Here is a 17,235-nt window from a genome sequence, read left to right as displayed (position 1 = left end):
ATACCTTCTCACATTGTATTTCCTGAAGGAGCTCTTCCACCTCCTTGTCCTTGTCTTGCAGCAGTAACAGCAGGCGCTGGGAGAGAACACAGGCTGTCAGGTGCCCCTTGGGAAGGGCAAAGAGGCCCGGCCCAGGGAGGAGAGAAACTTCTGAGTGCCTGGCCACTGGGGCCCAAGGTCCTACATACATTGGCCCATGTCAGAGATCCTGGTAGGAAGCACCTAACATATACATTAAAACACTTTTTTTAAACAATGAACATGTATTTATTTTGCAATTTAAGAACAGTAATGTTAATTGTAGAAAACATTGAGAACACACCAAAAAAATCCTCCAAAGAAACCCCGTAACCCCCCATGCAGAGATAACCACTGTTAATGCACATTAAAACTCATATGCTCAGCACCCTGTTAAAAAAAAAAGTCATATGCCTACTTTGTTCCATAGCCTAAAATCTCATGTTTACCACAATGTGATTAAATCTTCTGTATCTTTTGAAAGAGCTGCTTGACGTTTCAAGTTACTGATCTATATCATAACTTAACAAGGGTTCTTGAGCTGGGAATGCAGGTTTAGGCATTATCGCCAAGCTTGCTGCATCTCCACTCCTTCATCGACTAAGCATCAGAGGCCACAGGCCACACCTTGGGAAACTGGGCCTCTGTCTCCTTCTCCTCTCTTGGAGACTTAGATAAGCATTAACACAGCAGACACTCCAAAAAAGTCTTGGAAGAAGCTGTTCATGTTCAGGCCAGCCTATGGTTTCCCAAATTTAACTGGCTATGGAACCTCCCCTTCGGTTTCTTGCACTCATTAACATCTTGAAGAACTTAGGGTTCCATGAACAGACTTTGGAACATGCTGCTTTGGGAGAGATTCCTAGAATTAGGATTACTGAGTCCAAAGGTGTGTGCTTTTTGATGGCTTTGAATCCATAATACAAATTTGATGGAAATCCAGCTTTAACAGACACGGATGATTTACAAATCCAACATCATTATTACCCTCCCTATGTTGGTGTCCCGCTTTGTGGCTCAAGGTCTCAAGTAACTAACTAGACAAACCTATCAGAACAAGCATGACAGGAGGACATCAGACCATTTTACAGATCGTGAAACTAAGACCCAGCGAAATGCTCCAGCCCGCCTGCCTTGATCCAAGCACCTCTACACTTTGTAGCCGAACGACGCTCTTGCCACCTGTACCCACTAGAGTAGACAGGGGCAGCCTTAGTTACCGCTTTCTCTGAGTCGGCCTCTGCCAGCCGTTTCAGTAGTGCTCCTTGTTGTTCCATTAGTCTTTCAGAATCCTTCAAAGAAAGGCAAAGGAAAAGGTCAAGTCATTAAGCAATAAACCCAGATGTCTACATTTTATTGATTCTTTACCTTTTCCAAAAACTGTATTTTTTTTTTTTTAGAGTCTTACTTTGTTGCCCAGGCTGGAGTGCAGTGGTGCAATCATGGCCCACCACAGCCTGGTCCTTCTGGGCTCAAGCCATCCTCCCATCTCAGCCTCCCAAGTAGCTGGAACCACAAGCATGCGCTACCATGCCTGACTTTTTAAACATTATTATTATTTGCAGAGTTGGAGGGTCTCCCTGTTTGCCCAGGCTGGTCTTAAACTTCTGGGTTCAAACTATCTGCCTGCTTTGGCCTCCCCAAGTGCCGGGATTACAGGTGTGAGCCACCATACCTGTCCCAAATAACTGTAGTTCTAATTTGAAAAGTAATGTGAATATATTCTCACTATGAAATAGTGAATGCTAATAAAGCTACAGTTCCTCCTGTACCCACCTCCAAACCCTACCCTACTGCTATTAGTTTGAAGAGTATCCTTCCCATCTTTTTCCTCTGCATCTACTGTATTTCTCTGTATTGAAAATACTGTACAGAATTCAATACTGTATTGAAATGCTGTTTCTCTGTAATGAAACAGTATTTTGCTGCATCAAGAGAAATATTGTTTGTCTCTGGGGGAAGGGGAAAGGGATTCATGTGTAACTTTAGGAAAATAATATCATATTGTATTTATGTGTTAATTTTTTTTTAATTTTTTTATTTTTTAGAGAGGAAGTCTCGCTCTTGTCCCCCAGGCTGGAGTGCGATGGCACGATCTTGGCTCACTGCAACCTCCGCCTCCCGGGTTCAAGCGATTCTCCTGCCTCAGCCTCCCGAGTAGCTGTGATTACAGATAACTGCCACCACGCCCGGTTAATTTTTGTATTTTTAGCAGAGACAGGGTTTCACCATGTTGGCCAGGCTGGTCTCAAACTCCTGACCTCAGGTGATCCACCCACCTTGGCCTCCCAAAGTGCTGGGATTACAGGCGTGAGCCACCACGCCCAGCCGTTACTTGATTTTTAAACACAGCTTTATTGAGATATAAATTTGAACACCATTTAAAGTGTACAGCATGGTGACTATAATTAATGATGTATGATATACTTGAAATCTGCTAGGAGATCTTAAGTGTTGTCACTACACACACAAAAAAAGGTAACCATGTGACGTGATGGATGTGTTAATCAGCTTGATTGAGGTGGTCACTTTACAATGTATTTGGGTATCAAATCATCACGATGAACATCTTAAAATGTATACTACTTCTGTTTGTCAAATATACCTCAATAAAGCTAGAAGAAAAAATAGAGTGTACAATTAAATGGCTTTGGTATATTCCATTATTAACTTTTAAAAATTGTGGTAAAATATATGTAACATAAAACTTGTCATTTTAACCTCTTTATTTCTTTTAGAGACACAGTCTAGCTCTGTCACCCAAGCTGGAGTGCATGTTGTGATCATGGATCATAGCTCACTGCAACCTTGAAATCCTGGACTCAAGTGATCCTCCCACCTCAGCCTCCTCAGTAGCTGGGACCACAGGTGTGTGCCACCACACCTGGCTAACCATTTTTAGGCGTAAAATTCAGTAGCATTTAGTACATTCATAATACTGTACAACCATCACCATTATCTAGCTCCATAACATTTTCATCACCCAAAAAAGAAATCCCGTACCATTAAGCAGCCATTCCCATTCCCTCCCATTCCTGCCCCTAGCAACCACTGATCTGCTTTCTGTCTCTAATATGCCATGGCACGTGGAACCTCTCCATGTCTCTAATATGCCATTGCCATTTTTAACCTCTCCCCACAACCTCTGGACAATGAGGCTGTTCCCATGTTTTGCAACTACAAACACTGCAGCAATAGACGTTGCTGGGCATATACAAAGTGCCTCTCTAGGGATGATACCAAGAAGAGGAATGGCCAGGTCGGAAGGTCTGAGATTTGTGGCTGAAATGCCCTGCAAAATGCCTGCACCAATTCACCGGGCTACAAGCAGGATGTGGGAAGACTCACTTCCCTGCACTCACCAGCACCAGGCAGCAGCCAACCTCTGCCTCTGTTGCCAGTATCTGCCAACAGCACTCCTGCTGGTTTCATTTGCACTTCTCTAATTACCAGTGAGGATTAGCATCCTCTCATATGAGCCATTTGGGTTTCCTGCTGCCACCGTGGCCCATTTTCTCACTGGGCTATGTCTTTGTGACTGTCCCTATTTTTCCTTGGCACCTGAACAAAGTATCCCTTGAGGGAGGGACATCTTGTTCACGCTCTTTCCCTCTCAGACCCACAGATCCCCTTCATAAGCCCAGAGAAAAGGGCTCTCCAGTTCCCAAAGTTTCCTGGGGACCTAGGAACTGATAAAAGATAGTATTATGGTTTCTCTGGCAACAAGAGGCAAAGAACATGGGACAAAAGGCTTGGCCATGGATGCAGAACCTGAGGCTGTTCTCACTGCCCTCCAGGCCTCCCCTGGGGCACTGAAACCACTGCCCAACTCTTCTGCCATCCTATGTGCATGAACTCACCAAAGCCCCCTACCCTAAGAGCCATGAACTATCAGCACCCTCATCTCACAGAGGAGGAGACCAAGGCTGGGAGAAGTGAAGGCAAGTGAGGCCACACAGCTGGAAGGGGCAGCACTGGGCCCTGGAGCCGACTCGGATTCCAGAGCCAGAGCAGTTCCCCACCACACTGAGCACTACCCAGCAAGCACCGAGATGGTGAGGCAGCCCTGAGCACAGACGGGCACCAAGGAGCTGAGCCTGGACTAAGCACGAAACACCACTTTTGGGTGGGAATTCAAATTAGCTGACCCTTCATCTCCAATTAAAGATGGGACTCCAGGATGACAGACGCTAAGAAACCAAAAAAGGAGAAAACTGGCTAGAGCAAGAGGCTTTTTTTTTTTCCTTTTTGAGATGGAGTCTCACTCTGTCACCCAGGCTGGAGTGCAGTGGCGTGATCTTGGCTCACTGCAACCTCTGCCTCCCGGGTTCAAGCGATTCTCCTGCCTCAGCCTCCCGAGTAGCTGGGACTACAGGAGTGTACCACCACGCCAGCTAATTTTTTGTATTTTAGTAGAGATGGGATTTCACCGTGTTGCCCAGGCTGGTCTCAAACTCCTGAGCTCAGGCAATCTGCCCACCTCAGCCTCCCAAAGTGCTAGGATCACAGGCGTGAGCCACCATGCCCGGCTTTCTTTCCTTTTTGAGATAGTGTCTGGTTCTGTCATCCAGGCTGGAGTGCAACAATTTCAGAAGCCGAGTGAGACAGATCACTTGAGGTCAGGAGTTCGAGACCAGCCTGGCCAACATAGCAAAACTCTATCTTTACTAAAAATACAAAAAATTAGCCAGGTGTGGTGATGCACGCCTGTAATCCCAGCTACTCAGGAAGTTGAGGCAGGAGAATCGCTTGAACCCAGGAGGCAGAGGTTGCAGTGAGCTGAGATTATGCCACTTCAGCCTGGGTGACAGAGTGAGACTCTGTATCAAAACAAACAAAAAAATTAATAAAGCTTCCCTCTGAGGGGAGACAAGGTTACTGCAAAATGACACACAAAAGGGATTCAACTATGAAGACACTTATTTTAAAAGCTGGGCAGTGAGTGGCTGGGTGCGATGGCTCACGCCTGTAATCCCAGCACTTTGGGAGGCTGAAGCAGGTGGATCACCTGAGGTCAGGAGTTTGAGACCAGGCTGGACAACATGGTGAAACCCCATCTCAACTAAAAATACAAAAATTAGCCGGGCATGGCACCTGTAATCCCAGCTGCTCGGGAGGCTGAGGCAGGAGAATCTCTTCAACCCGTGACGGGAAGGTTGCAGTGAGCCGAGATTGCACCACTGCACTCCAGCCTGGGCAACAGAGCGAGACTCCGTCTCAAAAAAAAAAAAAAAAAAAAAAAAAAAAAAAAAAAAAAGCTGGGCAGTGAGTATACCACTTTACATTACTTGTTATATATATATATAATTTTTTGGGGGGACAGTCTCACTCTGTCACTCAGCCTGAGTGAGTGACACAATCTCAGCTCACTGTAGCCTTGACCTCCAGGGCTCAAGCAATCCTCCCACCTCAGCCTCCCAAGTAGCTAGGACTATAGGTGTGTGCCACCACACCTGGCTAAATTTAAAATGTTTTGTACAGATAAGGTCTCACTGTGTTGCCCAGGCTGGTCCCAAACTCCTGGCCTCAAGCAATTCTCCCACCTCGGCCTCCCAGAGTGTGGGAATTACAGGTGTGAGCCACCACACTCGGCCTTATTTTATATATTAACGGGTTATTTTTTTTTTTTTTTGGAGACAGAGTCTCGCTCTGTTACCCAGGCTGGAGTATAGTGGTGCAATCTAGGCTTACTGCAACTTCCCCCTCCTGGGTTCAAGCAATTCTCCTGCCTCAGCCTCCTGAGTAGTTGATATTACGGGTACCCATCACATTTTGTATTTTTAGTAGAGACGGGGTTTCACCATGTTGGCCAGGCTGGTCTCGAACTCCTGACCTCAAGTGTTCCACCTGCCTTGGCCTCTCAAAGTGCTGGGATTACAGGCATGATCCACTGCACCCGGCCAATATATTAATTTTTAAAGATAAGGCTGGGCGTGGTGGCTCATGCCTGTAATCCCAGCATTTTGGGAGGCCGAGGCGGGCAGATTGCCTGAGTTCAGGAGTTCGAGACCAGCCTGAGCAACACAGTGAAACCTCGTCTCTACTAAAAATACAAAAATGAGTTGGACATGGTGGCGCGCACCTGTAATCCCAGCTACTCAGGAGGCTGAGGCAGGAGAATCGCTTGAACTCGGGAGGCGGAAGTTGCAGTGAGCCGAGATCGTGCCACTGCACTCTAGCCTGGGCGACAGAGCAAGACTCTGTCTCAAGAAAAAAAAATAATAAAGATAAAAACAAGGTTGACAATGTTAAAACAAAGCAAACAAAAAAACAGGGCTTGGTGCGGTGGCTCACGCCTGTAATTACAGCACTTTGGGAGGCCAAGGCAGGTGGATCACCTGAGGTCAGGAGTTCAAGACCAGCCTGACCAATATGATGAAACCCCATCTCTACTAAAACTACAAAAAGTAGCCGGGTGTGGTGGCATGCACCTGTAATCCCAGCTACTAGGGAGGCTGAGACAGGAAAATCACTTGAACCCAGGAGGTGGAGGTTACAGTGAGCCAAGATCATGCCATTGCACTCCAGCCTCGGCAACAAGAATGAAACTCGGTCTCAAAAAAAAAAAGCAAAAATAAGAAGAATGTCACCATTTCATTAGCACTGGCATTTTGAGACTATTGTCATCTCTTTGCTTAGAACCAAGAAGGAGACAACCGTTTATACTGTCAGTCTTTTCTGAAATATTTGCTAATATATCATTATTCACAATACGGAATCAACCTAAGTGTCCATCAACAGATGAATGAAGAAAATGCAGTAGAGATACACAATGGAATACTACTGAGCCTTCAAAAAGGAAATCCTTTCACAACATGCACAAAACTAGAGGATATTATACTCAGTGAAATAAGCTAGGCACAGAAAGACCACACGACTTCATTTATATGTGGAACCTAAAGAAGTCGAACTTGGCCGGGCGCAGTGGCTCACACCTATAATCCCAGCACTTTGGGAGGCTGAGGTGAGCGGATCACAAGGTCAAGAGAATGAGACCATCCTGGCCAACATGGTGAAACCCCGTCTCTATTAAAAATACAAAAATTAGCCAGGTATGGTGGCACACGCCTGTAGTCCCAGCTACTCGGGAGGCTGAGGCAGGAGAATCACTTGAAACAGGGAGGTGGAGGTTGCCGTGAACAGAGATTGTGCCACTGTACTCCAGCCTGGGCGACAGAGCAAGACTCCATCTCAAAAAAGAAAAAAAAAGAAGTTGCACAGAAGCAGAATACTGGTTGCCAGAGATGGAATTGGGGGGCATTGGGGAAATATTGGTCAAAGGATATAAGATTTCAGTTAGACAAGGAGAAATTGTTCAACATGGTGACTACAGTTACTGATGTGTATACTTGAAAATTGCTAAGAGATAATTTTAAGTGTTTTCACCACAAATATCTTAGTATGTGAGGCAATGCATATGTTGATTACCTTGACTTAGCCATTCTACATTGTGTACATATGTCAAAACATGTCGTACATCATTAATTTTTATTTGACTATCAAAATAAGAAAAGAAATACAGTCATCCCTTGGTATTCATGGAGGACTGGTTCCAGGACATTCTGTGGATACCAAAATCCAAAGATGCTCAAATCCTTGATATAAAATGGCACAGTATTTGTATATACCTATGTACCTCCTCCCATATACTTTAAATCATCTCTAGATTATTTATAATACCTCATATAAGGTAAACGCTATGTAAATAGTTGTTATATGATTCAGGGAATGATATCAAGAAAAACAGTCTATACATGTTCAGTGAATATGTAATTTTTTCCAAATATCTTCAATCCAAGGCTGAATCCATGAATGCAGAACCCACAGATACAGAGGGTCGACTATATTTGCTAACATATAATGTTCAGACAACTTTTTTTTTTTTCAGACGAAGTCTCACTCTTGTTCCCCAGGCTGGAGTGCAATGGCGCAATCTCAGCTCACTGCAACCTCCGCTTCCCGGGTTCAAGTGATTCTCCTGCCTTAGCTTCCTGAGTAGCTGGGATTACAGGCGCCTGCCACCATGCCAGGCTCATTTTTGTATTTTTCAAGTAGAGATGGGGTTTCACCACATTGGCCAGGCAGGTCTCGAACTCCTGACCTCAGGTGATCTGCCCGCCTCGGCCTCCCAAAGTGCTGGAATTACAAGCATGAGCCACTGCACCCGGCCCAGACAATGATTTTTTCTTTTTTTGAGATGGAGTCTCGCTCTGTTGCCCAGGCTGGAGTGCAGTGGCACAATCTCAGCTCACTGCAACCTCTGCCTCCTGGGTTCAAGCAATTCTCCTGCCTCAGCCTCCTGAGTAGCTGAGATTACTGGCACCCACCACCACACCTGGCTAATTTTTTTTTTTTTTTCCAAGATGGAATCTCGCTCTGTCACCCAGGCTGGAGTGCAGTGGCACGATCTCAGCTCACTGCAACCTCCGCCTCCCAGGTTCAAGCAATTCTCCTGCCTCAACCTCCAGAGTAGCTGGGATTACAGGCGCACGCCACCACACCTGGCTAATTTTTATATTTTTTTAGTAGAGATGGTGTTTCACCATATTGGCCAGGCTGGTCTTGAACTTCTGACCTCGTGATCCACCCACCTTGGCCTCCCAAAGTGCTGAGATTACAGGTGTGAGCCACTGCGCCCAGCCTAATTTTTGTATTTTTAGTAGAGACGGAGTTTCACCATGTTGGCCAGGCTGTTCTCGAACTCCTGACCTCAAGTGATCCACCATGCCCACCCTCAGAGAACAGATTTTAAGAAAACAAAATGAGACCACACAATTTGTGTCTGCCAGCTATTAATCCTTCTCTCACCAAACAAAAAGCTCAGGTCTGGAACTCTCTTTTCTTTGCCCTGGGCTGAACCGCTCCCTGACTCCCCACTGCCCCTCTCCTGACTTTCAAGGTCGTTCCAGCGCTGCCTGGCTTGGATTCAACACCATCTAAGATGGTACTTGTCTACTGGGTGCTGAGCACTTCATGTGAACGATTTCATTACATCTCTCTAAGCTCTCAGGTTGGGCACCAATCTTATTTTCTTTTTACAGACAAGGAGAAAGGCTCAGAGAGGATGGGCATGCAGAGCTGGAGGGACAGAGCCAGGCCCCGAGCTCACCTCTTTGCAGTGCTGTTCCCTCAGGAGGTCTCGGAGGGTGCGGTTGGTCTCCTCAAATGTGCTCAGCTTCTGCAGGAGAAGTTCCTTCTGCCTTGTCAGGGTGTTGATGTCCGTGCAGGTCATTTGTTTCTCCTGGAAGACAAGCAGCCAGTCTTACAGATGCAGGGGGAGAAGGGAAGAAGCAGGCCCCCTGGGCACTCAAGAGGTCTGGTGCCAGGAAGCCCAGACAAGGAGAACCAGGCTGTGTACAGGGCCAAGGTGATCAAGGGCAGGCTTCCTGGAAGCGGCGGACCTAAAGGAACAAGCAGAAGCTAAGCCTGCTCCAAGCAAAGGTGGAGAAAGGGGTGGGAAGGCTCAGTGTGGGTGAGCACAGTCAGGGCAGACTTCCTGGAGGAAGCAAATGAGGATGTCAAGACCTGGTGGCTGATACTTGCAGGAATCAACCACATGCCTTGACTCACTGTGATCCCAGGTGACCCATGATGAGGTCTCCTCAGAGGCCCTGGTGACCAGAGGTCATCTTCAAGGGTCAAGGACTGGGAAGTGAGAGTGGTGGGTGGGGGCCTAGTTAAGCGTGCCCTCCCCCAGCCTGAAGATGTCATAAAGTCTGCCTGATGACACGTAAAGACCCTGCCCAGCCTGCAGCTGCCCCCTCCCTGGGCCAGTTCCATGGCTGGGGTCCTCCCACCTGCCACCTACCGTTTTCAGCTTCCCGATGGTATCCTTCAAGGCCATGACCTGCTTGGCAGCCGCAGCCCCATCCATTTCTGCCTCCACCAGCTTGGACATGAGGCACTCCTTCTCCTGTTGTAGGTGTTTCTTCTGAAGTCTGGGGCCAGAAAGACAGGGCTCTGTGAGCCCTCCCAGGCCCCCGCATGCCCAGAGATCCAAGGCTTGCCTCACAATGCCCTAGGGCGCTCACCTCTGGTCAGGGAAAAGTGGGGGAGGGGGCAGGGACAGCCCTTCTGGCCTGGGTGGCCTTCAGAAAGGACCAGGGCCAGAAGTTACATCTGCCTGGGCACCAGACCAGGGCCTCCACACCAGGAGACATTAGCTACCTGTGGCCCTGTTTCTCTCAAACAGCCACCATTGTCATCTCTGCACTGCCCCCGACACTGTCACGCCCTCCTACCCACCATCTTCAGATACGCTTTTGAGCCCTTCTACCTCTTCTCTACGCTGGAGCCAAGGCTAGTCAGGCCACCTCCCTGCTTTTAAAATTTTTCCATGGCTGTAGGCTGGATACAGTGGCTAATGCCTGTAATCCCAGCACTTTGGGAAGCTGAGGCGGGCAGATCACTTGAGATCAGGTGTTATCGAGAGCAGCCTGGCCAACAGGTGAAACCCCATCTCTACTAAAAATACAAAAGTTAGCCAGGCATAGTAGTGGGCACCTGTAATTCCAGCTACTTGGGAGGCTGAGGCAGGAGGATTACTTTAGTCAAGGAGGCGGAGATTGCAGTGAACCAAGATCACGCCACTGCACTCCAGCCTAGATGACAGAGCGAGACTCCATCTCAAAAGTTTTGAGATGCCTCCCAGGATCAAGCAGTTCTCCTGCCTCAGCCTCCAGAGTAGCTAGGATTATAGGCACCTGCCACGACGCCCGGCTTATTTTTTGTATTTTTAGTAGAGACAGGGTTTCACCATGTTGGCCAGACTGGTCTCGAACTCCTGACCTTGTGATTCACCCGCCTTGGCCTCCCAAAGGGCTGAGATTACAGGCGTGAGCCACCACACCCGGCCAAATAAATTAATTAAATAAAATAAATCCTTCCCATGGCTTCCAAAGGCCCTCAATGCAAACACCTCAAAGTGGCTGCTGAGAGCCGGCCCCCTGCCAACCTGTGTGGCCCCCTTATCCTCTGCCCACCCACTCTGGCCTGCCTTCCATTTCTCAGCTACAAACACCTTCCCACCTTGGGGCCTTTGCATAAGATGTTCCCACTGAGTAGCGTGCTTTCTTCCCTAGCACCCACCTGGCGAACGCTTAACCATCCTGCAGGACGCCCCTTAAATATTCACTTGTTCCAGAAACAGTTCCCTGCTACCCAGCCCCACACCACAATCCACGGGGTCCTCCCTTTCCCTCATAGTACAAATCATAAGCACAACCAGGTAATTAACTGTAATTAACTGTGTGACTGTTGAACAGGCTCCAGAGCACAGGCACAGCGCCTGTGCCCACCTCCTCCGTTGCTTTCCATTATTGCCCAGGGCTCAGGGCAGCCTGGCAGGGAGGAATAGATCAGTGGGGGCAGGGCAGGCGCCGCCTTACATGGTGAAGTCCTTCTCCTCCTTCATGCGCTCGATGTTGTGTCTTAGCACCGTGTTCTCGTGCTCAGTCTCGGCCAGTTCATGGGCCACCTCCTCCAGCTCTTCCTTCCGTTCCTCCAGGAACCTTTTGGCCATCTGGCGCTCACCCTTTTGCATCTTGACCTGCGCAGGGGGACCCAGGCAGGGGCCACTGAAGGGAGGTCCTTCCTCTATGCCACATTGCTAGGCTCAATGCTTTGGACCAAAATAAGGCCCCAGCCGGGCATGGTGGCTCACGCCTGTAATCCCAGCACTTTGGGAGGCCAAGGTGGGTAGGTCACTTGAGGTCAGGAGTTCGAGACCAGCCTGACCAACATGGTGAAACCCCGTCTCTACTAAAAATACAAAAATTAGCCAGATGTGGTGTCGTGTGCCTGTGATCCCAGCTACTCTGGAAGCTGAGGCAGGAGAGAATCGCCTGAACCCAGGAGCCAGAGGTTGCAGTGAGCCGAGATCGTGCCCACTGCACTCCAGCCTGGGCGACAAGAGCGAGACTCCATCTCAAAAAAAAAACAAAAACAAAAAAATAAGGGGCCTGCCAATTGAGAACTACACAGGCTGCGTGCCAGGGCCTTATAGGTGCAATCTCAGTTAACTGCCATGAAGACTGACTCTCCTGGGAGATGCTGATTCTCTTTTTGTAGATGAGAAAACTCAGTACAGAAAGCCCCAGTGACTTGTGGGTTGGGAACGAAGCCAGGTTGCAAACCGTGGTTTGGCTGACACACCACAGGAGGAGAGATGTCACAAAAAGGCTCTTGCACTTTGAGCTATAGGGGAAAAAGGGCTTTTTTTTTTTTGAGACAGGGTCTCACTCTGTCATCCAGGCTGGAGTGCAGCGGTGCGATCTCAGCTCACTGCAACCTCTGCCTCCTGGGTTCAAGTGATTCTTCTGCCTCAGCCTCCCAAGTAGCTGGGATTACAGGCATGTGCCTGGCAAATTTTTGTATTTTTAGTAGAGATGGGGTTTCACCATGTTGGCCAGGCTGGTCTTGAACTCCTGACCTCAAGTGATCTGCCCTCCTCAGTCTCCCAAAGTGCTAGGATTATAGGCATGAGCCACCACGCCTGGCCAAGAAGGGCCTATTGCCAGGCAGCCAGCCCTAGGTTCTCCAGGAGGTTCTCTGGACCTCCAGTACAGGGTGGAGGATTAAAGACACAGGTCGTGTTAGCAGTGAAGACATAGGCTGACATAGCAATCCAAGCCTAAGGCCTGGATTTTAATGACAACTCTGCCAATTTCCTAGTTGGGGACCTTGGACTTCCAGGTTCTAGTTCCAATTCCATTGCCACATCCCACCCCAAGAGACAGCACAGCAACTGAGGACAAACTTCCTTGGCCTCTTTGGGGCTTTGTTTTTGTTAATTTTTTTATTTTTTTATATATATATATTTTTTGAGACAGAGTCTCTCTCTGTCGCCCAGGCTAGAGTGCAATGGCACGATCTCAGCTCACTGCAACCTCTGGCTCCTGGGTTCAAGCAATTCTCCCACCTCAGCCTCGTGAGTGGCTGGGACTACAGGCGCGGCCACCATGCCCGGCTAATTTTTGTTTTTTAGTAGAGACAGGGTTTCACCATGTTGGTCAGGCTGGTCTCAAACTCCTGACCTCAGGTGATCCACCTCCCTTGGCCTCCCAAAGTGCTGGGATTACAGGCGTGAGCCACCATGCCCGGCCTGTTTTTGTTAAACCTTATATAAAGCAGAAGGCATAGGCCCTAGTTTCCTAGGTATTTCATCTCTGTAATGAGGACAGTAACACCACTGGCTTCACATGCTGTTGTAAAAATTCAAATTGGACCACCCATGTGGAGCACCAGGACAGCTACGTGCTCAATAGAGAGGGCCCTTGTTGGTGGGATGGGATCCCATGCTGCCCCAGCTACCTCCCGGGGCAGGCACCTGAAGCCCGGGGCAACCCTGCAGAGGAGGCCAGAAGGCCTGCAGAGGCAGGCTGAGGGACCAGGCAGGAAATCCACCTGGGTGCTCCTGCACATCCTCAGGGTAGTAGCTATCCCAGCCCCCTATCTCCCTCACCTCAGACTTCAGACAACCAACCGCATTCATTAGACTATCAATCTTCTTATCATAACGGTTCATTTTACAGTGACCTGAGTCATCATCTTCTGTAGAGAGGTCACTTAACCGCATCACTGACACCAGCTTTTCTGAAGATGGTGGCGTGATCTCCAGGCAATGAGGTGGATTCTGATGTAGAGGAGGGAGAAACACATGAACTCAGAAGGTAGAACCTTGACCATGAGTTCCATCACTGGAGGCTTATTTACTGATTAGACGGCAAAAGCTGTAACAGCTAACTTGGGGACCCCAGGAAGAACCATACTCTGAACCCTCGTGATGGAACATTACCTATCCATGTTTAAATGATGGTTTTGGAGAATTCCCAACATCAAAATTAAAAGCTTGGGCTACAATGTTAAGTTTAAAATAAAGAACACAGGCTGGATACCCTGTAAAACCAATATATTGGGAGGCCGAGGCGGGAAGCCAAAACCAGCCTCAGCAACATAGCGAGACCTTGTCTCTATAAAAGTAAAAGAATTAGCTAGCGCTGGGCACGGTGGCTCACACCTGCAATCCCAATGCTTTGGGAGGCCGAGGCGGGTGGATGACCAGAGGTCAGGAGTTTGAGACCAGCCTGACCAACACGGTGAAACCCTGTCTCTATTAAAAATACAAAATTAGCCAGACATGGTGGTGCATGCCTGTAATCTCAGCTATTCAGGAGGCTGAGGCTGGAGGATTGCTTGAACCTGGGAGGTGGAGGTTGCAGTGAGCCAAGATCGCGCCATTGCACTCCACCCTGGGCAACAAGAACGAAACTCCATCTAAAAAAAAAAATCAGGTGGGTGTAGTGGCACATGCCTGTGGTCTCAACTAATCAGGAGGCTGAGGCAGGGGATTCCTTGAGTCCAGGAGTTCAAGGCTGCAGTGAGCTATGATAGCACCACTGCATGCCAGCCTGGGTGACAGAGCAAAACCCTGTCTCTAAAAATAACAATACTCATAAAGAAATAATATAACAAATCAGCAAAAACATTAATAATACCTAAAGTTGGCAAAAGTTTAGGGCAATACATTTTTTTATACCTAGGGTAAAAATGAAATATGTCAAAACTCTTTTAAATGAATATGAATACCTGATAGTGGATTAGTTACAAAGGTAGATGGACCTGCTGAAAAGGTATTGTAGAAACAAGTGGGTAAATTTGAAAAAGGACCAGATATTGTATGATATTAAGAAATGCTCTTAGGAGTAATCAGTTATTTTGATGATGTAGAAAAATATTATAAATGCACATAGTAAATACCTGGAAAATACTTTTTTAAATACAGCAGTATAAAAAATATTTTAGGGCCAGGTGCAGTGGCTCATGCCTGTAACCCCAGCACTTTGGGAGGCCAAGGCGGGCGGATCACGAGGTCAGGAGATCAAGACAGTGAAACCCCGTGTCTACTAAAAATACAAAAAAATTAGCCGGGCGTGGTAGAAGGTGCCTGTAGTCCCAGCTTTTTTAATATATTTTTTTAATATTTTAAAATGCACATATGCTTCAGGAAACTATGCAAAGCTGTAAACACTTTGCTTTTTTTTTTTTTTGAGACAGGGTCTCACTCCACTGCCTAGGCTGGAGTGCAGTGGTGCCATCTCGGCTCACTACAACCTCCGCCTCCCAGGTTCAAGCAATTCTCCTGCCTCAGCCTCCCGACTAGCTGGGATAACAGGCACCTACCATCATGCCCAGCTGATTTTTGTATTTTTAGTAGAGGTGGGGTTTCACCATGTTGGCCAGGCTGGTCTCGAACTCCTGACCTCAGGTGAGAAGCCGGCCTTGGCCTCCCAAAGTGCTGGGATTTCAGGTATGAGCCACCACATCCAGGTATATATACTGCTTTTAGAAGAAAAGAAGTTACTTTTAATATTTAAAATGACAAAAATAGGAAAATGTATAAACAGTCATGTGCCACGTAACATTTCAGTCAGCAATGGACTGCATATATGACAGTGGTCCCAAAACACCATATTTTTACCATACCTTTTCTATATTTACTATGTTTCAATATGCAAATACTTACCACTGTGTTAGTTGCCTACAGTATTCTGTATGGCATCATGCTGTAGAGGTCTGTAGCCTAGAAGCAATAGGCTATACCATACAGCCCAGGTGTGTAGCAGGCTCTACCAATCTCGGTTTGTGTAAGTACACTCCATGGTGTTTGCACAATGATGAAAGTGCCTAACAACATGTTTCTCAGAATATATCTCCATTGTTAATTGATACGTGACTACATATATATATATATATATATATATATATATATATATATATATATATAAAATTTTTTTTTTTTTTGAGACGGAGTCTCGCTCTGTCACCCAGGCTGGAGTGCAGCGGTGCAATCTCGGCTCACTGCAAGCTCCACCTCCCGGGTTCACGCCATTCTCCTGCCTCAGCCTCCCGAGTAGCTGAGACTACAAGTGCCCGCCACCATGCCCGGCTAATTTTTTGTACTTTTAGTAGAGACGGGGTTTCACCGTGTTAGCCAGGATGGTCTCGATCTCCTGACTTCGTGATCTGCCCGCCTCAGCCTCCCAAAGTGTTGGGATTACAGGCGTGAGCCACCGTGCCCGGCCACATGACTATATGTTTTTTAAAATAACAAATATATATATATGAAAGTGTGACTAGTTACTCCTTGTGATGGGGAGGGAGTGACACAGACAAAAGCCAGGGGCAGCTTCTAGGATGCTGGGTGATCGTTACACAGGTACCTTCAGCTTGTGAAAATTCATGGAGCAATACACTTCTGATGGGTGTACATCCCTGCACTTTTCCTTTTTTTTTTTTTTTTTTTTGAGATGAGATCTCACTCTGTCAAGCAGCCTGGAGTGCAGTAGCACAACTTTGGTTCACTGCAACCTCTGCCTCCCAGGCTCAACCGATCCTTACACCTCAGCCTCCCAAGTAGCTGGGACCACAGGTGCACACCACCACACCAGGCTAGTTTTTTGTATTTTTGGTAGAGATACGGTTTCGTCACATTGTCCAAGCTGGTCTCCAACTCCTGAGCTCAGGTGAACCGCCTGCCTCAGCCTCGCAAAGTGCTGGGATTACAGGCGTGAGACACAAGGCCCGGCCAGTCCTCTTTTCGTTTTTCTTTTCCGTTTTTTTTTTTTTTTGAGATGGAGACTCGCTTTGTTGCCCAGGCTGCAGTGCAGGGGCGCGATCTTGGCTCCCTGCAACCTCCACCTCATGGGCTTAAGCAATTCTCCTGCCTCAGCCTTCTGTGTAGCTGAGATTAGTGGCACGACCACCATGCCAGGGTAATTTTTGTATTTTTAGTAGAGACGGGGTTTCGCCATGTTGGCTAGGCTGGTCTCGAACTCCTGACCTCAGTTGATTTGCCTGCCTCGGCCTCCCAAAGTGCTGGGATTACAGGAGTGAGTCATTGCTCCTGGGCCTGTACTTTTCAACAAGAAGTTTTGAAACTTAATAGCAGCCAGAATTGAGTAGCTGATTATTTTTCTGTCTTTTCAAATTTCCCTAAATAAAAATAGATCACTTTTTTTTTTTTTGAGACGGAGTCTCGCTCTGTTGCCAGGCTGGAGTGCAGTGGCGCAATCTCAGCTCACTGCAACCTCCACCTCCAGGGTTCAAGCAATTCTACTGCCTCAGCCTCCCAAGGGGCTGGGACTACAGAAGCGTGCCACCATGCCCAGCTAATTTTTGTATTTTTAGTTGAGATGCGGTTTCACCACGTTGGCCAGG

At 47.6% G+C, this 17,235-nt stretch overlaps 1 protein-coding gene across 19 annotated transcripts in view; it reads right to left on the bottom strand.

Annotated features, from left to right (window-relative positions):
• Positions 1–17,235, bottom strand: part of ODF2 (outer dense fiber of sperm tails 2) — a 45,842-nt gene that overhangs the window by 18,150 nt on the left and 10,457 nt on the right. For 16 of the 19 annotated variants that reach the window (XM_054501087.1, XM_054501067.2, XM_054501068.2 and 13 more), the window contains 6 exons: positions 13,481–13,651; positions 11,406–11,566; positions 9,827–9,956; positions 9,128–9,259; positions 1,239–1,310; positions 5–76 (listed from right to left, as the gene is read on the bottom strand). In XM_054501087.1, the coding sequence (XP_054357062.1) occupies positions 5–76; positions 1,239–1,310; positions 9,128–9,259; positions 9,827–9,956; positions 11,406–11,566; positions 13,481–13,651 (738 nt within the window). The remainder of the gene's footprint in view (positions 1–4; positions 77–1,238; positions 1,311–9,127; positions 9,260–9,826; positions 9,957–11,405; positions 11,567–13,480; positions 13,652–17,235) is intronic. The other 3 variants (XM_054501073.2, XM_054501075.2, XM_054501083.2) reach the window with 1 other exon arrangement.

Source organism: Pongo pygmaeus, chromosome 13 (assembly GCF_028885625.2).
Source record: "Pongo pygmaeus isolate AG05252 chromosome 13, NHGRI_mPonPyg2-v2.0_pri, whole genome shotgun sequence".
Lineage (NCBI taxonomy): Eukaryota > Metazoa > Chordata > Mammalia > Primates > Hominidae > Pongo > Pongo pygmaeus.
The sequence above is the reverse complement of the archived record's forward strand: the minus strand, read 5'-3'. Positions and strand labels throughout refer to the sequence as shown.